The 22933-nt window shown below is 37.3% G+C and overlaps 1 protein-coding gene across 3 annotated transcripts in view; it reads right to left on the reverse strand.

The window, feature by feature from the left end:
- Positions 1-1360: 1360 nt before the first annotated feature.
- The window catches only part of LOC102236989 (partitioning defective 3 homolog), a 257025-nt gene continuing 235452 nt past the window's right edge, over positions 1361-22933 (reverse strand). For all 3 annotated transcript variants that reach the window (XM_023336134.1, XM_023336133.1, XM_023336132.1), the window contains 3 exons: positions 16994-17117; positions 8632-8774; positions 1361-4741 (listed from right to left, as the gene is read on the reverse strand). In XM_023336134.1, coding sequence (XP_023191902.1) covers positions 4339-4741; positions 8632-8774; positions 16994-17117 — 670 coding nt within the window. In that variant the 3' untranslated portion in view covers positions 1361-4338. The remainder of the gene's footprint in view (positions 4742-8631; positions 8775-16993; positions 17118-22933) is intronic.

Below are 22933 nucleotides of genomic sequence, written 5' to 3' on the forward strand. Positions count from 1 at the left end.
GTCAGGAAGCAGTGATGTCATCACATCACCGACGTCTGATTGGATGATCAGAAATAAACAACAAAACAGGAACAGCTTTCTGCTTTATTCCCAACTTGATACGTACAGAAACAATGTTTACATTTCTCCAAACATCATGTAAAAGACTTCTGGAAACAAAACAATTGCACATCAGATTCTTTTTTTTACTTCCATTTCAATTATGCTTCATCAAAACAAAAAAATAAACAATATGGCTGAAGATGAACAGGATAGAAACACTGATGGTGATGGCCGCCTCTCGCTGTTGATCCACAGGTAGTTCTGTGAAACGAATCGCGTCGCGTCCGACTTTGTGTGAAATGTTCAGAAATTTTCTCAGGCACTTTTTGAGATATCAGAGAAACACTTCCTGTGGTCTGAATGTGGGATTAAAAGCATCAAACGTCACAGAAAAGAATCTGCATGTTTTAAAATCTCCTCGGGTAGAAGTAAAGACTCATTTTGATAAAATCTGATCTTTTCATCCATTTCGCAGCTTTTATTCATCATTTCCTCTTTAATGTTGGACCTCCGTCTGGTTTGTTTGCTAGTTATGGTCAATTTTGCACTCAAGCTCCTCTGAAACTAATTTATTCCTTCTGTCCTGGAGCAGAAAATATGACTATCAGCATTTTCCAAGCTTCCGGGAATAATAATAATAAAATTACCACCTCCAGACGCTACAAACCAAGCTTGTAATTAAATTTTTCCAGGTTTTTACCGACGCTAACACACAGGAGATCAATGCAGTGTCACTTGTGGTCCTCGCAGCAACCAGCCTAAGTGCCGATCCCAGCAGCTTTTCACATTAAATCATCTAAATGTGATCCACAAACAGAAACTTATCCTCTCTCTTTGGTTTGAACCAAAACTTTCTGACATTTTGGATTATTTATAGCTTATTACTTGACAAAAACCTCTTTTTAGGGGAAAAATATCCAGTTTTCATATCTTCTCCAATTATCTCCATGGCACCGTCAATAGGTACTGCTGTACATTTTCTTATAGTCTTCTCCTGACTGATACCTTTGTGCTCTGACATCCTTCTGACATTTTATAATTTCTCTCCAAACTTTGACTTTTAGCTAACAAATGAGAAGATGATGGAAAAATCCCAGTAGTACAGCTGACCTTTATTTACCCTTAATCAGACTACATATATGATATAATTTGGAGTAAAACTGTGTTTAAATGCATTTTAGAAAAGTTAAAGGTTATTTTGTGAACTGAACTGGATAAATGACATGTAACACTGTAAAAACACAAAATCTTACCAAGTATTTTCAAGTTTCTAGTGCAAATATCTTCGTACACTTATGACTTAAAAGTAACTTTTCAGCAAGATAAATAAGATTTAAGTCAATAATTCATGAATGTAGATGCAAAAAGTACTAGTTTCATTGGCAGATTTTTCACTAAAGCAGGAAAAATGCCTCGTTATAAAGTAGTAGTTTATCTAAATACAAGAATTATTTACTTAAAACAAACTCCCTTTTCTTGCTGAAAAGGTGTCTTATTTCAAGTGTACTAAGATATTTGCACTAGAAACCTACTAAAAATACTTGGTAGTATTTTGAGTTTTGAAGTGTAAAGTTGGGAAAAATTATGAAATGAGTTAAATTTGTTGCATCACAAAACTAAGTAGTGGCGGACATCGCTAGCCATAAAATTGGTCGAGCTAACGCTAAAGCACTAACTGTAAATATTAGTTCTGCTAAGCAACACAATATTTAGCAGAAGCTAATGCTAACACGCTAACCTCAATTCAAATGATATCTACCCTTGAGAACAAATTTAATATCTTATTCTGTTCATTTTATTTTGTTAAAAAAACAGAAGTGAGAACAGGAAATGGAACTGCTGGGTAAACAGTCGTCACCCTCTTCAAAATAAGAGCATGACTATCAACATTTAACTAGTTGAATAATTTGTAACTAATTTGACAATAAAAGTTCAACACAGATGCTGAACTTTATTCAAATTAAAGTTTATAAAACAGTAAATTAAATTTGAGCTTTCTTGAGAAAAATGTATTTAGGGGAAGCTAAGTGCGCTAAACATTTTCAAAGTTAGCAAAATGCGCTAAGCAAAAACCTAGCTCATTTATTGATTAATCAAATTTGCTGTTTAGGAAAAGTTTATATTTTTGGAAAATATGAATTATTATTTTTTTTACCAATTGACATTTTAAGTTTTTACAGTTCAGAGTAATGTCAGGCCCACCATGTTTTATGATCATGTTTGTTTAATTACATGCTTACAGCTCAATTTATGGGCAGTAGAGTAGATATTCCATCAGGTGCTAATCCACCTCATTTGCTTTTGCCACCCCTCAAAGTACAAAATTATCTTTAAGGGGTGTACATACTTTCTAAATTTACTTTCCCAGCTGAGAGCCATAAATGCGACTGTATTAACCTCCATTGTTGCCTTTACAGAATCAAACTCACAACTTGAACCCATCTGCATGAAGAAACTGTTTTTTACGCGCTTCCTGCTGTTTTCCAACCTGCTCTTTGTAATCCAGCAGCATTTGGTTCATTTATCGACTGCTGTTTTTAAAAGCAGGATGTTCCCCCCCACACACCCACCTGCTGCCTCTATTTAAAATCACTGCAGCGAAGAGTGTCTGCTAAATGCTTAAAAAGGTATAAAAAAACAACAAAAAAAACCCACAAAAAGCAATTATGGCAATTTGGAGCAATTAACTCCGGAGGACAATTTTGCCTTTTGTTAAAAACCAGCATAAAGGGGCTGCTGCTAATTTCACACTGGGAGCGGCATTGTTTCCCCGCCGATCTTTATTCTGCCTCCCTTTATTCGGCTCGTCGTGTCAGAAGCCGGGCCCTCTGTCGGAGCCTCTGGTGGCGCCGTTTCTCTGGCTCCGGCAGGCAGCAGGTGGCTTCTGATGAAAAATTCAGTGCAGAGCGCCGACTCGGGAGAGAGGAGGAGGAAGGGAGGCGGGGGGATAAATATGGAGGTGTTGAGGTAGAAGAAAGGAGCGTAATGAACAGAGAGAGGAAGAATGAAAGGAGAAGATGGAGCTCCGACAGACAGGCAGGGAGGCGGGCGAGCGGAGCCCAGCGCCGCGCTGAGGGGCCAGGCTAGAGGATCAGAGATGCCTACCCTCTCTGCCTGACTCTCCTCCAAGGAGATAACACACACTATGAATCATTTATGAGGAGGGCTTTTATTAATAACACACACACACGCACGCACACCCACTCTTTCTCTCTGGCCTGTTTTCATTCCTTCATAGCAGTTAGCTTTCCGAAGCTAACAGAACAAATGGCAGTTGGAACGCTATTTCCTTCAGAGCAGTTAGCCTTCCAAAGCTAAGTCCTTTAAGTTAACTGTTTTTCAGTTAGCTCTATAAAGCTGGCATATAAGTTGGCAATAAGAAAGCTCTTTCTAACTGCTTCAGAAAGCTAACTGCTATAAAGGAAAGAACGTTCCAACTGCTGTTTTTAAGTTAGCTTCGGATAACTAGCTAAAATATGGCAGCTGGATCGTCCTTTCCTTCAGAGCAGTTAGCTTTCTGAAGCTAACTGAAAAATGGCAGCTGAATCGCCCTCTCCTTCAGAGCAGTTAGCTTTCTGAAGCTAACTGAAAAACGGCAGTTGGATCGTCCTCTCCTTCAGAGCATTTAGCTTTCTGAAGCTAACTGAAAAACGGCAGTTGGATCGTCTTCTCCTTCAGAGCATTTAGCTTTCTGAAGCTAACTGAAAAATGGCAGCTGAATCGCTCTCTCCTTCAGAGCAGTTAGCTTTCTGAAGCTAACTGAAAAACGGCACTTGGATCACTCTCTCCGTCAGAGCAGTTAGCTTTCTGAAGCTAACTGAAAAATGGCAGCTGAATCGCTCTCTCCTTCAGAGCAGTTAGCTTTCTGAAGCTAACTGAAAAATGGCAGCTGAATCGCTCTCTCCTTCAGAGCAGTTAGCTTTCTGAAGCTAACTGAAAAACGGCACTTGGATCACTCTCTCCGTCAGAGCAGTTAGCTTTCTGAAGCTAACTGAAAAATGGCAGCTGAATCGCTCTCTCCTTCAGAGCAGTTAGCTTTCTGAAGCTAACTGAAAAACGGCAGTTGGAACGCGTCGTCCGTGCGCGCGCGCGCCCACTCCTCTGCCTGATTGTCGGTCCGTGACGGCGACGAGGGTGGACAAGGCACTGGGGCGTCTGTTGGTTGTTGGTGAGTGACTGATAGTTGGTGCGGGTCATCAAACACCCACTTGCCTTTAAGATAGTCGCTAAGCTATAAGAAGGCCAAGAAGTCCGTTGTCTATGTTCGGATGCTAATTTGCTAATTTTTTTTCCCCCTCAGGAATAAAAAAGTCTTCCCTTTTCTGACCCCAGTCTGTTGAGCCGAGCTAGCTGCGACGGCGAAGGCGGGACGTCGTGTCGGTACGGGCCCTTCGGCGACCCCGGCTCCTTCAGGTGGGGGATGTACCCCTCGTAGGCGCTGGTCCTGCTGCCTTCCTGCAGCATTTTTCCTTTGGCTTCCTGCTCCCTGCGCCTCTGCTCCTGCCGCAGCAGCTCTTGGGCCTCCAGCAGGACTCTAGCGTTCACTCCTGTCCCGCCGCCGCCACCCTGGTAGCCGTTCCGGGAGCCCTGGTAGCTGGAGTACCGGGGGTTGTCTTTGGCCGTCTGGAAGACGTCTCCAGGTGGGTACGCCTTGTCCCAGGAGTCCTGGGAGACGGTGCTGGGATTCTTCCTGGGTTGTCTGATGGTGGAAGAGGAAAACAAGAAAATGACTGTGAGAGCAGCATTCGATGCAAAGGGGCGCTGTGCTACAGAGGGCGCCAAACAAAAATCATTCCTACTGGAGAAGGAAAGTTCCTACTCTGCAACGGAAAGTTTTTACAAATTTGTAATCATAGAAAGAAACCCAGTTGAGAAATGCTTTAAATTGGCTTATTAACTCAGACATCAGTCAAAATGACCTCTGCCTAGACGCAGCGATACCAGCCAATCCAGAAGCACCGTTTGTTTTTCTTGGTGCTGATTGGCTGAACCCAAAAGAGCGGAGATGAAGAATGTAAGCGTTAGCTTTTATGGAATCACTAAGACGGTTTTCACTGAGTTCATGCGTCTCAAGGTATATTTGATGCTGGAACTATTAAAACAGGCAGTTAAAATTTATTTTTTGTTTCCTTTTCCTTCAGAAAAGTTAGAACAGTGTGAACAGTTTCCCTTGGCGTCGTCTTCCAGAGCAGCTTTGGTCTCTTTTGTCAACACGTGAAATGAAATCGGGTGTCGACGACGGCGGTCTCTGAAAATTGGACCCAGCGGAGCGTGTGAAGAATCAACCTGGGCCGACTCTTCCTATCTCACCCATCAAGCAGCGTATCCGTTCTCAACTGGAACCAATCTCCACCGAACGCAAAACAAAGCTCCGCTCTGTTCTCATTAAAGGATTTCCACCATTTTTTACCCTTTTGTCGCCACTTCCTGCTGAAAACCAGAGGAATAATGCGATTTCTCCACAGCTGGGTGATAAACGCCATAATTATGCATGGCTCTGAATCAAAAGCTCAACGATCTTCTTCTTCTTCTTCTTCCTCTTCCTCGGACGCGCCACACAAAGGCAGAGCGGCCGACTGGAAATGATATCTGATGACACACATCTGGATCTTTCTCTTCCACCTCCTAAATGTTTTCTGGTGAAGCTGCCCAGATTCTAAACATATTTTATTTCAAACAAAAAAAATATATTTGATTTTTTTCTTTCCTGCTCAGCCATAAATTGAGCAGGTAATTTAGGAAAATGATGCATAAATCATCAAAGATCCAAAACTTAAAAACAGTAATCCAGTTTTTTTGCGTTAACCTGTCCTAGAGATTGTGCTATTTGTGGTCAGGGGGACCGTAATAAATCAGTCCAGGGGCCACAAAAGGCCCCTGTTCCACACTTTGGACACAATTTAAAAATTTTCTGAGAAACTACATTTTCGGTTTTCAGTAGCTGTAAGCCACAACCATCGATATTAACATAAATAAAGATCTAAACCTTTCTATCCAGACCTGAACCTTCTGCAACACATAAAGACAATTACAAAGTCGGCCTTTTATCACCTGATGAAAGGAATTCATCCACGAGTTTGAATAAAAAAACTAAAATAGATCATTTTTTAAATGATATTTAACTTATTGAATAGAATATTATTAAACAGCTCAACAATCTCCTTCCTTGGCAGAGGAAGCGGAAATGATAACTGATGACACATCTGGATTTTGTTCTTCCACCTCCTGCACGTTTCCTGGAGAAGCTGCCCAGATTCATGACACCCGGCTGCGTCTGTGGCTGATGGCCGCCTCGTTTCTCTGGGTTCGCCGCCGTTGCTGTGTGTCAGGTCCGATGTGTGTTCCAGTCGGTCTCGGAGCGGGCCTAATGGTCCGGAAGCTGACGTTGAGGCGGTTCGGGATCTCCGTACGGAGCTGCTGCCGGCTGGTAGATGCCTACAGGCGGTTTCTGTGAGGCTCATTTTTTATTGAATCTGATGTTTCACCCTCTGAGGACGACCACAAACACAAATCTGTCCCTCGAAATGCAACAAGCTTCGAATAAAATCTCAAAAACATCACAATCTATTCCTAAAAGGTTTCAGATTCAGTCTTCTATGGTGGAAAAGAAGGTTTTTTTTTTTAACTTTTTGAACTATTTACCCCAACCACCCTGAAGCTACAGCGCTCAGACTGAGAAAAACTCAACTTTGTGTCAAATCCCAACCATTCCACCTTAAATTATCCGACATCATGACATCTTAAAGGTTTCTAAGCAACAAAATACATTAAAAATGATCAAATAACTGAACAAAAAAAATATTTAAACAGAAAGTCTTAAACTTTCTGGATATGTTTTGTGACTAAACACCAAAATCTGAGAAGAAAAAAAAAACATCTAAAAAATATTGGTTAACCATTTTAAGATATAAACAAACAGTTGGCTTTGATTTCAAAGTTTTTCAAAGTTTCATTAAAAAGTGATTTTTTTTTGTTGCTTGCAATAATTTTGGAACAAATTTCTCTCCATACTACACCGTGTTCCAAATTATTATGTATTTTTATTATTCAGTCTGATATTGTGTAAAAGATTTTTATTTTGATAAAAAAAAAATTTTTACGGCAGAATGAGAAAAATCTGAATTTTGTGTCAAAAATCAGCCATTCCACCTTAAATTATCCCACATGACGACGTTTTAAAAGAATCCCAACAGCAAAATACTTTAAAAATGATCAAATAACTGAACAAAGAAAGATTCAACCTCAAAGTCACAAACCTTTAGGACATTTTTCTCAATTTACGGCTGAACACCAAAATCTGACAAAAAAAAAACATCTAAAAAAAAAACCAGTTCAACTATTTTTTTCAGTTTCATTTTCGAAACGAATTTTTACTATTTAAATTTTGAAACATGTTTTGTTTTCTTTTTTTTGCTTCCAAACATATTAGAACAAATTTTACTCAGTGCTGAATTAGGAAAAATTATTTTTGAAAGAGAAAACAATATATATATACTGTATATACTGTATATAACAAGAAGAAAAAACATTTGAAAAAACAAAAAATGAAAAAAATCCAGCTATGTAATTTTTTGGTCAGTTTTAAACATTTTCAGATATTTTCTGAGAAAAATGCAGCGCAAACTCATCAACATAATTGTTTTTATAAGATTTGTGTCGACTATTAGCAGCAAATATAAATGAAAGAATGAAAAGAAAGCCGGACCAAATGGTCGACCGGTAACTGGTCCCAGTGGAACCAGGCCCAACCGGGCCTGTGACCCGCCAGCTGCCCCAGAAGAACCGTAAATAATAAACACGTCAGTGTTTCCAGGAACAAGCAGCCGGCAGATCTCATAGATCTACGGGAATTAGATTAGGGAAAAAGAAAAGCAGTCCTGCCAGATCCGTCTGAGACCTGATCTGTTTCTTCCAACCAAAGCTGCAAATGTGAACGAGAGAGTTTGGAACCGACCGGTTCTGACCCGATTTCTGCTGCTATTTGATGCTAATGCTAACAATCAGGCACCGAGGTTATTACAGATAACAAAAACAAACGAAATAACGACAACTGAAATTGAGAAAAGGTTTTTGTTAATGATAATTAATGGTGAATAATTATAACATCGATGTGATATCCTTTGTTTTTGTGTTTATGAATCGAGTTATTTGCCTTTTGAACCAATGTGACAAATTAATTTTTTCCTCACACAAGCTGTTTACGTTGGCTGTCGGTACGTTATGGCACTCCATACGGCTAATCGCGGCATTTATGCTAGTCCACAAAATGGCGGACTATCGCCACATCAGTCGGTTATTCAACAATAACTGAAAACATTTTTTGAAAATGGTAACGTAAATAAAACGTTTGTCAAATACTCATTACAACTGATGTAAAAATTAACAAAAGTATGAAAAGACTAAAACTACTAATAAAAACAAAACAATACTAAATAATAATAACTAATAAAAACAAGCAAACACACCTTTGTTCTGACTTTTTGTTTGTCTAATTCAGCTAGTTTTAAACTGTAATGAAAATCACCAAACAATTATAAACCAGGACCACGCTAACGCTAATGCTAGCTTTAGCATGAGCTAACGTCTCACCGGGGGAGAGAGCTGTACTGCCGCTGCGCCTGGGCGAACGAGTCCCTCTCCTCCTGCCTCTGCCTCTGCATCTGGACCTCCACCGACACCGAGTGCCGGCCCGGCTGGCTGTACCCGCCCGGACCGTTGCTGCTGGAGTTGGACTGCAAAGGACAAAACGACATTTTATCATTTACCCAGAGCTGCAACACAGGCGGGCCTCATGGATTAGTCTGTGGGGTTAATGTGATACAGATGAAGATCATGATTAAAAAATATCTACTTATTACTTAATTTTATTTTAATAAACGTTCTCTTCAGGATGCCACTTACTAAAAAAAATAAATTTATATCAATAAACTACAAATATTGACTGCATCTAATCATATTTTCAAATATTTTATTGATACTCTGGTGGAACAAAAAGTGAATAAAATAGTAAAAAAATAACTTTTCATTTCCAATCCTTTTGTTCACAATAATTGATAAGTGATACAATAAATGCTCACCCCTAGGTGACGGTCTAATACATTTGAATGCCATAAACATTTATTTAAATAATTCTAGATCTATGTGTTAAAAGGGTTGAAAGTTTAGTGGAAGGAAAAAATAACTGTAATTTTATGCTGGGATTTAATGCATAATACTGTAGAATACAAGGGAAAATTTGACTTTAAGTCCTTTTATTATTATTTATTTTAGAGAAACTGAATTAAGTTTTTATTCTCTTCAAGCCTGAATCATTGATATCATAAAATAAAAGCTTAAACCATTTTACTCAGACCTGAACGTTCTGTTCAGGTCTCATAAAGAGAATTACAAAGTCGGGTTTTTATCACCTGCATTTCCAGGATTAAAGAAATGAATTCACTTGTTGAATCAAAATAAATCTAATATTTAAAATTACATTCTAATTATATTGTAATTTATTGAATAAAATTAACATATCAATATTTATATGCAGTCATAATTAAGTAGGTTACTATTACTTTATTTATTTCAGAATATTGTGTTTTACAATACATTATGTAGATAAATAGTAATAATCTACCATTTTCTACCAAATTTTTGTATTCAAGAAATGTATTTCTAATAATTAAATAATGGGTATTTAATTACAGATAATGAAAACTTTACATTAAGAATTAGAATATTACCTTAGACCAATAAGAGCTGCATTTTTAATACTGAAACATGTAAAAAATTAAAAGTTAGCTGCTTTAAGGCACTTTTTCATCTGAAATAAATCAAAATGCATATTCTAATTTATTGAATATATTAATTTTTTAACTCTAAGATGGTTGAATGTTTAAATAAATATTAAACCTTGATAAATTTCCTTTGAGAAGGTTCATATTTTCCCATAAATTGATGAAAAGTGACATTATGTAGGATAAAATGAGCCATGTTGGCTCGTACAGATGGCGGGAACACAATGACGCGTTTTCAGGATTAATGGCTTTGTGATGGAAAATTGGCGACCTTTCTGTTGACCTCTAATCCGGTCTGAGAATCCTCCGGCTGGAAGGTCGTCGGAGTGTGAAAATCCACGTGGTTTCATAATGAAAAAGAACAGAACTCCACGGGATCGGATTAAATGCTGGACCTTTACACGTCTCTGAAACTCACCGGTCAGTCGGCGGGACTCGCCTCTCCTCGGGTCAAAGTGAAGGTGAGACACAGGCAGGCAGGTGAGATGAGAGGAAGAGGAGGGGAGGGGAGGAAGACCATGCTGCAGGCTCAGAGAAAGGTTGTGGTGATGACATGGATGTTAGTCGGTGTTAATGAAACAGACTCGACACTGCGGCGGCCATTTTCTGGGGTTTAACACCCCGACATGAACGCCTCACATTTCTGTTTTTAAAACGCAGATTTATGAATTTCTGCACACAAAAACTCCAGAGGCAATTTTACTTCATAATCTGTATGTTTGGGTTTTTTCTCTCTTTTTGCAGGTGTAGAAGCAGATTAACAGCCTGTTGTCTCTTCCTTTCTTTACCATCTCTAATACATCTGAAATAAACCCAAAGCAATTTCTAGTAAACTTTTTCATATTTATACATATATTAAGTGGAGAATCATAGCTAAAGCTGCAACGCTCCACTCATGAAGGTTACGAATGGCTTCACCTTCAACCATTTTGACTGGCACTCTGTTGGACAAGACACGTAAAAAACACAAATAAACAAAATAATTATAATTTTGACAAATTCTAACCAACATAATTTGCACCAAATAATGTATAGAAGAAGCCGGATGAATAAATACAAACATTAAAAAAAAAGAAGATCATAATTTAAATGCAGTACATTCCCAGTTTTCATATCTGATTTAAAAATATATATTTTTATTTACATTTTAAAAGTTTATTTCTATTTATTTCAATTGAAACCTACTTTTGAAAATATATAACTGCATATCATAATAGTTAAAATACCAAATAAATCTTAATATGCATCACTACCAGGAATGGAAAACCTCTGACAGCAGAAGCTAATATTTACAATTCTTCTAGAATCTTCTGTCTCGATCGTCCAGCCAATCAGAACCAAGCGAAATTAATGCTGCTCCTCGATTGGCTGCTTTCCAAACAACAGCCAATAGAGTGACAGCTAGCGTTGCCATTTCATATTTTAGCTTCCTAAGCCAGATTTTATAAATATTAATCATTTAGAAAGAATATAATGAATTTGGAGACTTCAATGATAAATTTAAACTGTTTGAATCAAAATTACAACTTAAATTGTTAATATTTATGTACATTTAAAGGCAGATATCATACACTGAAAAAAACCTTTTTCCTGACTATCTGAAGTTAAATTAGACCAAACTTACACCAAAAGGTTTGACCCAAATTATTCAGTTTGAAAGACAAATGTAAACTTTTAAATAAATAAAAAACTTTTCTCAAAAGGTTTTGTTGGCTTTAAAGAATAGAAATAAATTTGGTGACTAAGCAAAAACAAGAGAAATTTGGTCTGATTTAACTTCAGACAGTGAGAAAAAAATATGGTTTTATATTTGATGTACAGAAATCTCAGTGGAAATCAAGAACTTCTAATTTTATTTAATTTAAAGAAACATTTATTATAAAGATTTATACATTTTTATTTATACAATAATAAAGATTCACATTTAAATGTATTTAATTCTAAAATCTATTTAACTATTTAAATAAAATATAGTATTTTATTTTGTTATTAAATTATTATGAAAACCTTTAAGCTCGCTGTTGAAACTAAACGCCTCCCTCTGGTTGAATGTCGAGCAGCAACCCGAGCCGCTGTCGCACCGCAGCTCCTCCGATGCTCATTAGCGTCCGGGTGCAGCGACCGCGTGGCGATTAGCCGCCACACAAAGCTGATATAATTACTTTTTATGGCCGTGCGACACTTTGGGAGCGGCGCAGACATCAGCTCGCCATAAAACGATTACGAGCGCTAAAGAGACTCCCCTTTATAACCGAACCAATCCGGGTCCAATCGCCTCCCTGACGGCACCGGAGGACCGTAAACGTCCCGTTTATCTTCCTGCGTCTGGAGGGGAAGAGTGACGGTCTTCATATGGAGGAAAGATTTCTTCTGAGCAGCTTTAAAACAGAGGTGTACTAACTTTCTGGAAATTGAAACAACTGATGGGCCACAAAATTTATTAAACTGAAGATACGAGAATTAGTTTATCGTGATTTTTCTTTATATTTTAATTGTTTTTGTTTTATTACTCAGTAAATAATACAAGTTTTAAGACCATAGTAAAAAAAAAAAATCATAAAATTACAAAAATAAAATCAGAACATTTCAAGAATAAACTCAGAAGAGAATAAAGCCATAATGTTAACTTTATTGTGATTATTCTTAATAAAATCTTACTTTATTCAAAGTAAAACACTGAGATTTAAAAACCTCACTTTATTTTCTTTTACATTTATTTATTATATTTATTATTTCAACTTTATTCCCATAATTTTATTATTTTGTAAAATTTTCTCATTGTGGTCCCAACACTCCGTCGTACAATTATGATTTTAGGAAATCTGTAAATTATTCAAAATCTAAAACACAAAAATTATTTTATCGATTGCTTTCTACTTTGTTGGCCAAATTTTCTTGACTTCTGCTCAGGGGCCAAACAAAATAACTTCAAGGGCCACAAACGGCCCGCGCGCCTCACGTTGGACACCCCAGTTTTAATTGAACATTTCAGGAAACGTTTGCTCAGGATCAATAAAAGCTGTTAAATGTTACAGATGAAAATGTTTTGCCTCCTCTAAACTCTCTGAGGTTTAATGGCTGCCATAAAGCGCACATCACTCATCTGTGATGGAATTAGACCACGTTACCCACAATCCTCTGCTGCTCACCCAAACAACCAAAGGGGCCAAACAGATGAGGGACCCAGAGGAGGCGGCTAATTACAGCTGGCTTGTTCTGATATTGGACAATAAATCAGCGGACAGACGGACGGACGGACGGACGGCTCTCAGAGGAGGTTTGATGGAGACAAATAAAATTTCTAGCTGTGGAAAAAAAATTAAAAATGATAAGATATTAAAAACTTTTATTTGAATTTTTTTTCTTTTATTCATCTAATTTTGTCTCCTCGAAGCCAAAATTTTATGACTTAAAAAAAAAAAATCTGAAAATAGACAAAAAAAAAAGTTCTTCATTTATTTCACTTTTATATATTTTATATTTTTATATTTTACTCTCTAATCTCGGCTTGAAGAAGCCAAATGAAATGTCTACCCGTGATTTTGTTTGTAATAAAAAAAAGATTGGAAAAGATTTTACTTTTTTTATTGATTTAATTAAAATTTTGTAAAATTTTATCTTATTTGTAAAACAACTCAGAAAACAGGTAAATTGCTAAGATTTGAAATAATTTTTTTTAAATGTAAGATTTAAAAACCTTTTAAAATTATTTTATTAATTTTTTATATTTATCTAAATATTTATTTATTTAATCTTGGCTGAAGGAGACAAAAAGTATATCCACCTGTGGTTTTATGACAAAACTATTTTATTTCATATTTTATTTTTTAAAAATTTATTCACATTTTTATGTATTCTTTCACTTTTATATTTATTTGATTCTGTTTGAATGAGCCAAGTAACACATCTATCTTAGATTTTTTTTGAATGGAATAACTAAATTTTTTAATTTAAATGTATTTAATTTGTATATTTTCACATTTATTTATCTTTTATTATTTTAATCGATATTTTTTTTGGCACAAAACGGCAGGTTCACAAAAATCTGCTTTGTTTTTACGGCCTGCAGTCGGTGCTTCCAAAACTTCAGACGTTTTCAACATTTGTATTTTAAACAGTGCAAACCTTTCATCACACAATTCAATTAAAACGTCACTGAAGGCTGAAGCTGAATTCAGTCACAGGACGCCACATCACTCACACGCAGCAACAAAATGCAACCTGGAGAGGTAACTGAATTTCAAAGACGCGTTCTGCCGTTTTCCATGACCGGGACTCGGGTCCAATAACAGGCAGTTATTATGGGCGACCCGATCGAAAGCAAAAGGGACAAGAAAAGAGCATTAGAGGGATACAGAGGCTGAGAAATCTGGTTTCCAGTTTTATTTTTGGATTAAACAAGCTTTAATATTCACATATTTCATGTTTTATTTATGGTAAAAAAGTAAAATATTTAAGGTGCTCTTGTGGGAAAACTAATAATGAGTCTTCATGGGAAAATGAACAGGATAACAATAGTGCGGGGAAGTGAGGTTTAAAATCCTAGTTTTTAATTTAGAGCACGCTCAGTTGTTTCCGGACAAAAGCTCGGATGACCTGCGGCCTCGTTTCCCACACAGTCCTGCGCTGGAATGCGTCCGCCGATCCCCTTAACGCGCAGCGGGACTCTGGGTAACACTGCCAAAAAGCACCATAACACTACACAGTACCAGAGCAGGAAACAGCCCGAGTGCAATTCAGCGTCAAATCACAGCGTTCCCCCACTGCCAGCGCTGCAAAGTTACAGCAGGAAATAAAGGAGTTCATACACAGAAATATACAAATACACAAAACAATCCCCAGGAGTGTTTCTATGTGACACAAAGTACAACACACCTTTTTAAGAGATTAGTGTCACCCTTTTCACCCTGAACGTCTATTGATCCAATTTTACAACAAAGATGTGAATCGTACAAACTGACTCATTTCAATGAGAAGCAACTAATAACAGGAAAACACCTGAGCAGCAACACATTAACAGGTTACTTTCTAGAACCTACAAATGCCAAAACTTACAGGCTAATTAATTTTACATGTTTCATTTGAGGACCAGGCTGTCTAGTGCTGTGTGAGGTGATACTTTCTAGAACTTACAAGTTACTTTTCCAGGTTGTTTTTGGGTACTGAGATTTTTTTATGAGATTAATTTCAACCTGATGCTTTACGGAACTCAAACAGCTTTAGGGTACTATTAGGAACTTCCCAGTTACTTTCTTAAAACCTGAAGGTTACCTTTAGACTCCAGAATTGGATTTTAGGTGATTTAATTTCCAGGACTTGCAGAGACTACTCTATGAATAGGAAGTTGGTCTTTTACAGAGTAAAGCCAACAAACTACTTAAAGGTAACTCATGAAATTATATGTAAGTTTATGCTGTTTAGGACTTCCAGAGTACTTTCTAGAACTTACAGGTTATTTTCCCCATAAGAAACATGTTACTTTTCTGTACTTTGCTGCTTTATGAGGTGACGTGCAACCAGATACTTTCTGAAACTTTAAAAGTAATATTTAGGCAACTATTAGGAACTCACAGGCTAATTTCTTAAAACTTGCAGGCTACCTCTAGGCAGCTGAATTCATTGTGATGTAACTTGTAAAATCATAATTTCCAGGACTTATGAGGTACTTTCTAGAACTTATTTTACTGAAACCGTCAGGCTGTTTGGGGTTTCAGGCTTTTTTCTGAGGGGATTTATTAGTTCATAAAGGGCACACACAGGAAATGAGTTACTTTTGGTAATATACAGAGTACTTTCGATAAAACCAACAAACTACTTTTGGGTAACCAATGAACGTGCAAGTTAATATTTTCCAGTACTTACAAGGTACTTTCTAGAACTTATAGGCTAATTTCCCCAAAACAGCAAGGTTACTTTTTGGTACCAGGGGCTGTTCTGATACTTTCTGGAACTTAAATATGAACCTTTACAATTTATAGGGTACTTTCTAAAACTTTCTACATCTGTAATATGTGATAAGCTGTAACCTTAGACTTTCTGGAACTTTAATCAATAATTTATAGAATTTATTCACTTCCAATAGTTTCAACTTTATTTACCTTTAAATAAGTTCATTTCCTGAACTTTACAGGCCACTTAAAGCTTATGGCCGCTATGTTAGAAGTAACTTCACATCTTCTAAAACTTACCGGCTCCCTTTTCAGAACAATCCAGGAAAGTATGGGTGGTAATCCGTACTGTAATCTGTAATCTTAAAATCTAATCTTCAGATGAGTGTTCTGATTGGCTGCTGAAAATAATCTGAAACCAACAAAAACACAAAACCTTAACATGTATTTTTTTGTCTGACTTCTAGTGCAAATATATTAGAACACTTGAAATAAGAGAAAATTACCTAAAAAGTAACTTTTCAGCTAAATATATAATCATGTTTTAAGTGAGTGATTAAAAAAAGTACTAGATCCATTGGCACATTTTCTTTCAAGTGAAAAAAATGAAACCATCAATGAAACTAGTACTTTTTGCATCTGCATTCAAGAATTATTCACTTAAATCAAGTTTATATAACTTGCTAAAAGTTACTAAGATATTTGCCCTAGAAATAATTGATAAGATTGTGTGTTTTTGCAGAGTGTTCTTCAGTCGCAATGTGAGGAAGCAGAGATCTGAAATAAATAGGTAAAAATATGACAAGTCATTTCATCACCTTAAAAAAAAGAGAAGAAAAAGAGGCGCTACGATTTGTTCGCTTCAGGATTTCCCTTCGTTGCTTCACAAACTAATCATCTCTCGTCTCTTCTCGGCCAATGAGGTGCTGATTTAAACACGTCTGTTAAAAATCACAGGATCCTGTTTGAGGTGTAAAAAAGGCACAGATGAAAGTTTAAAAACAACCCGACAGTCTGTGATGTTGTGGGCGAGGTCTGTGCGGATGACTGACGGACACAAAAAACATGGACGACGGATGAGTGGAGCGGGTCGGGCAGGCGGGTCGGGGTTAGTGATGGACTCCGGCATGCAGTCGGTTAATGAATTAGCTCCGTGGAGGTTAGCGCCGCTCCTGAAGTCTTGTTCTCTGCTGGTGGTAGTGGGGTTAGTGATGCAGGATCACCACCGGTACGGGTCAGTTTCCGTCCCTTTCTCTCTTGACGTCGATCGGTTCAGACACTCACCCAGGACTGCTCGAAGCTGTAGGTCCTCCTGCGATCGTCCGGGTCGTCGGGAACGTTCTGGGCCTGCTGGAACTCCTGCCGCAGCCTCTGTATCCGGTCGTGGTTGCTAGGAGTTAGCCGGTTGCTAACAGGAGAAGAAGAAGAGAGAGATGAATGAGCGTGAGAGAGGCCATTGCGAGCGAGTGACCTGGTTCTATCAGCGCCGCAGGATGGAGTTGTTTAAAGTCCGGCGCGCTTTGTCCGCCGATTGATCAAATGCGCTGTTGACATTGGCGAGGCGGCGGCAGACTCAACCCAGAGAGGATATGATAAGTGAGGGCAGAGCTGAGAGCCAACAGCAGTATGAATCAAACTAATGCGCCTCTGATGTATTATTCAGAACAATGAACAAAGACTGGTGGTGAACGCCGAACGCTTCGCTACAGGCCCGAAACATCAAACAGCGCTGCCAACAGGGCAACTTCCTCCTGCTACCAAGAACAAATACATGTTTGGAACAAAAGAGACGCTTCGCAGACAAACAGCAGGAAATCTACTTTATAAATAAATATAAAACCAAGTTTTGTTCTCTTTTTAAACTTATTCTAATAAAATAAAGCATACAGTTGCCTGAGCATCTCGGGACACATAAAGACAGTTACAAAGTCAGCCTTCTATCGCCTGATAAACATTTCTAGGATCCAAGGACTAAAGTCCCAGCGAGAGAAACTCATTCATGCTTCATCTTTACTGCATTGATTAATATTAATGCAGTAATTACTACAAAGAAATTGGACTTGATCTGAATGCAATAGTAAAATCAGCTGCATGTGAAATAAAAAATAAATCAGATTTCTAACCAAAATATGAAATAAGTAATTTAAAAAAACTTAAATTTTCCTTAATTTAGTCAATGAATTACGAAGGAGTGTTGAGGCCAGGCCAAGCTATCTTTTTTAATTCCAGAATAAAATAATAATATTAAGAGAATAGTTATAATTGTTATAATATGAAAAACAAGGTCATAAAAATTCAAGAATAAAGTAATAACATAAAAATAAAGATGTAATAATGTGAGAATTAAAAGTCTTAATAAGACAAGAACATAAATCCTAATACCAGAATAAACTAGTGATGAGAATAATGTATTAATACGACAACAAACCAGTAATATTCAGAGAATGAATTAGTAATTTTATGATAAACTCCAACACTAAAACCACTGCGATAAAATTAGGAATGTTTTCCAGTATTTATACGTTAATATAATCAAATTTTAAAGTTGTGACCTTTTGATTTAACTGCTAAATTAAGAGTGTTATACTTTTAATTCTGCTCTTAATCAACATTTTAAAGTTATTTTAATGTTTTCTGAACTAAGCTATACATTTCCAACTCTTCCACCTGCTTCTAGACAGGAAGATTTTGACCAAGATGTTTATTTTATCACCATATTTCAGCTCACACCTCATTGTTTTGAGTAAATTACCAAGTTTTCCTGTTTCTCTCTTGGCGTGAAAGAAGCGAAGTGTCAGGATGTGTGAATAAAAACAGCAAGGCGGAGTCACGGTTTGACTTTTTAACTTCCTAGCCGCTGCCAGGAAATTCCTGCGAAACGTCGCCGAAACTCGGAAGGTCAAGCCTGCATCTCTTTCCCTGGGATTCGTTTTGAAGGGGAAACTTTACAGGTCAAAGGTCGCTTGCGGACACTAGGGGACGTTTCCGAGAAAGAAAAAACTCAAGACTGAGTGAATTCAGGATGCAACATCAGTACCTCCTTCTGATTCAACTTCCTGTTTAGTAGATCATAATTTACGTTCCTTGCTAGTTAGTCATCGCCAGGAATATTAACATTTATTTAAAGAAGTTGTGGTCACTATTGATTTCCACATATTTAAAAGAAAGAGAAGATTATTTGCAGTAATTCAAACTTTTTTGTGAAAATAAAAAGCTTAAAAAAATGTGCAACTGGCTACAATTATTTGGAAAAAGTGCCACAAAATCAGTAATTTTAACAGAAAAACATCACAACATCTTGGAAAGATGGTTGATTTATTAGTTGGAATGCATTTTAGAAAGAAAATAAACTTTTTTCACTTCTAAATTGTATATTTGAGCTCAATATACAGCTCAAATATATCAGTATCAGTCGATCCGACACAGGAAAACAGCTGATTGACTTAAAATATTTATATATTTTTAAAACACAGACGTAAATGGACTGAATTACAAATATATTTGCCAACTCTGCACCATTGCAGTACATTTAAATACTCAGATAAACTTGTAAAAACAACTTTAATTTGTTCAGTCCATTAGGAGAATAATAACCAATGGAAAATAAATAATAAAAAACTGACACAAACAATAGTTGACTACATTGGTCAAATGTAAAAATAATCAACAACACACCTTCTTTCAAGTGGTTCAGAAAGACACATTAGGAATTTAAATATAATGTGAAATAAATAATAAAGCATAGAATTAGACTGAACAGAGATATTAATAATGAATCGGTGAATCTTTGGTCCAGAAAAAAGGTTTTAAAAATCTTCAGGAAGCTTTGAAAACCTCAAAGGTCTTAAAAAAAAAGAGTTTTGCACAACTAAAATTACTAAATTACTAAAATCCAGAGTCTGTTGGGCTCAAGTAAGAGCAGCCAGCATCACTTCAACAGGTTTTTACTGAAGAGAAAAGGAGCAATCTGAGAAAATTAAAAATTATTTGGTAAAGAGTCAAGTACTGAGCAACTGATCAAATTATAAATCATTTAATATTTAAAAATTACATCATCAGACGGAGCAAACTATAAGGTCAAATGGAAACTTTGGTATTTTAAGAATGAAAATGACAATAATTCATACAAGTAACAAAAAACATAAAATCAGGCAAAAGAAAATGTTTCCAAATTTTCTTTTTTTACTTAAAAAGTTATGAAACTTTAACAGAGACGGCAGGTGTGTGTCTGAGTCTGGTGAATTTCTGGTTAAAACATGTTTGTTTTTCATTCAGTGGGTAGAAAGTCCAGAGATTTTACTCAAGAGTAGAAATACTTCAATTTCTCAAGTAAATTTCAAATTCAAAGTAAAACGTACAGCATAGTAAAAATACTCCTAATATTTTTTTCACAAAAGTTACTCAAGTAAGTATAATTGGGTAAATGTAACTGGTTACTATCTGAGGTAATGTCATGGCTCGTAAGACGAATAAAGGCAGCAGGAAGAAGTTTATCAGCTTTCAGCAGACAGAAACCGGTCATGTCCAATTCTGCTAATCTCAGTTGAGCGCTGCCGACCCAACGGGTCCAACCAGACGGGTCAGAGTGAGGGACATGCAAACAGATGTCTGAGCCGGAGGAACGGCGACCGTCTGAGACCTTCAGAGACAGAAAAGGTGCAGCAATTTGTCGGGATGTAAGTGTGATGTGTGTTAGATGAAAGACGGCCGCCTCTCAGCCCGTAATCATCATTAGGACGACCTCCCGACCTGAAGCGTACGGCGAATCCAGACGGATCAAACTTTTTCCGTCCTGACAAAGTGCTGCGGATCAAACAGAAGGAGAGCAGCGGCGACCAAAAACCCCAGAGAGCCGGCTGGAAGCTCAGCGCCGTCCTGCAAAACGACTCACTCGATATCTGCTACGGCGCAGGGGTGAAAGGTCACACGGCGAGGCCTGAGCCGCAGTTGGATGTGTCTGGAGGAGGAAGGAAGAGCTTTGAGGAGATGAAATGCTGCCGACCACGAGCCGACTCTTCGCTTCAGAGCTGAGATCAACGCAGCGTGAAGCAGCAGCGCAGGGATTTATAGAGAGGAAGCTCCAAAAAGAAAATAAAAATGCTTCTTTCTTCCTCAAGACTGAAAGGTTTTTGGGTTATTTCTATAAAAAAAAGCTACAGAAGACCATTGAAAAAAAATAAAAATAAAATTCAGACTTTAATGTGCCAAGATCAAAGGTCAGAATTCTGAGACTGAAATAAAAATTGGGAAAAATGAAAGTCAGAATTCTGAGATAACAGTAAAAATTCAGAGAAAAACGTTGAAATTCTGAGATTGAATTCAGGATTCCTAAAGTTTTTTAGTGGCCCTAATCTTCTCCTGTAAAATGCTGCAAAGTGTGGATAATCCGTTAATTTACTGATCATTAAAAGCAAACGGAGCCGCTCTAATTAACTTTTCTACAACCTGAACACGAGGCAAGCAGCAGATCTTCACGCAATTAATTATTTTCACGTAGTGAAATGTTGTTTAGATCTAATAATGAGTTTCAAAGCAGAGACCGGGAGGAACAACTGAATTAACCGAAACACTGTTGTGTTTATTGTGCCGTTCGCCTCATAATTTCTCACTCTGCTGAACTAGAAATAAAAAAGGAATAAAGTTTTCTGGCAGAGAGAAGAAGCATTTTCATCCTCCGACTCTGGCAGCAGACTCACTAACCAACAGGACGACATTAACGAGTTAAATCTTTAGAGGTTAGTTACACTTTAAAAGAGTCTCATTTTTATAAAAAAAACAAAAACGTTTTTATGAACACTTGTTGCTGCAAAGAGACAAATGAATCAGTCTTTGTTGTTTTAATTTTGTTTGAAGATCTGAAACATTTAACTGACCAAAAATGCACAAACAGAAGAAATCTGTAAGAGATTAACAGCTAACTTTTAGCTAAAAATATGCAGATTTAAGGTAATTTTAAGGTAAAGATAAAAAGCTCTAATCAAATAGTTTATAAGTAAAAGTTGTTTGAACAGAACATGTGATGTCTGTAAATCTGTCCTACTTTGATCTCAGATCAATAAAACCTCCAAATTTCACAAAAAGTTAAAAACAGACATGTCTTAGTGGAAAACAAACTTTAGTGAGAAAGATCCGACACTAATAGCAGCTTTCTGGAGTTTTGTTGGTCATAGACGAGGAAGCAATCTAACAGGATTAATCGGATCCGTGTCGTCGCCTTAAAGCCCCCTGACACTGATACCAATCAAAGCCGGCCAGTTGGAGACGAAAGGCGTCTGCGGTTCGCCGTGCGCTAAATCACAGAGCCGGCCTGATCCTCCAGATTAAAAACCAACGCTCCCACTCCAAGACGACTCTGGAGGATCTCCGACTGCCCAGCAGCTTCAAACTCACTCTAAACTCTTCCTCATTTCATTTTTTCCCTCCTCTGCATGAACAAACAAAATAAAACCCCATCTAAGTCATAACAATGCATGGATTGTATTCAGTGATAGCCCAAGGTAATTCATTCGTCAATAATCCCCACTTCAAAATAATAAACTTTTTAATTAAAAACCGCCATCTTAATTAAAGATTTAATTAGCCGTGGGTAGTCATGGGACTCCGTGACTGTTGTACCGACTAGCTCTGTTAAATAAACATTCCCTGATGCAGAGATAAGGGCGGGAGGAAGCCGGACCGGGTCATGAATGTGCGTCCAGCTGCGGCGTTTGGTTCGGTAAATCTTATCAGATGGGTGAACATCCTCTGACAAAGAGGGAGCAGCCGGTGGAGCCGTCAGCTGCAGTGAAAAATGAGCCGAAATGCTGAAGATGATAATCTGGGTCTATTGATCGGAGGCTCACAGACAGCCAGGAGGGAGACTGATGGCCTCGCTAACTGATGCTAGCAGCTAGCGCTTCATTGTCGAGCTGTTGGGAGTTTTCTTCACTAACCTGGGTACTGTTGGTCCACATTGGTGTGTTTTCCTTTCATTTAAAGTTGCAGTAACATTTATAAAAAAATGATTTTTTTATATCTGTCAAATTGTCACCATGTTGTGACAGAATGTGACAGATAAAGCTAAGGCTAGTTAGCATGTCCACAGATGACGGCGGATAAATGGTTTTCCTGTAATACCAACATTTTTAAAGAACCTCAGTTCAGTTGTTTTTACAGACAGCTACGATTCAAAGCTGCAGTATGTAACTTTTATTAAAATATTTTTATTTATATTTGTCAAACTGT

Source organism: Xiphophorus maculatus, chromosome 6 (assembly GCF_002775205.1).
Source record: "Xiphophorus maculatus strain JP 163 A chromosome 6, X_maculatus-5.0-male, whole genome shotgun sequence".
NCBI classification, from domain to species: domain Eukaryota; kingdom Metazoa; phylum Chordata; class Actinopteri; order Cyprinodontiformes; family Poeciliidae; genus Xiphophorus; species Xiphophorus maculatus.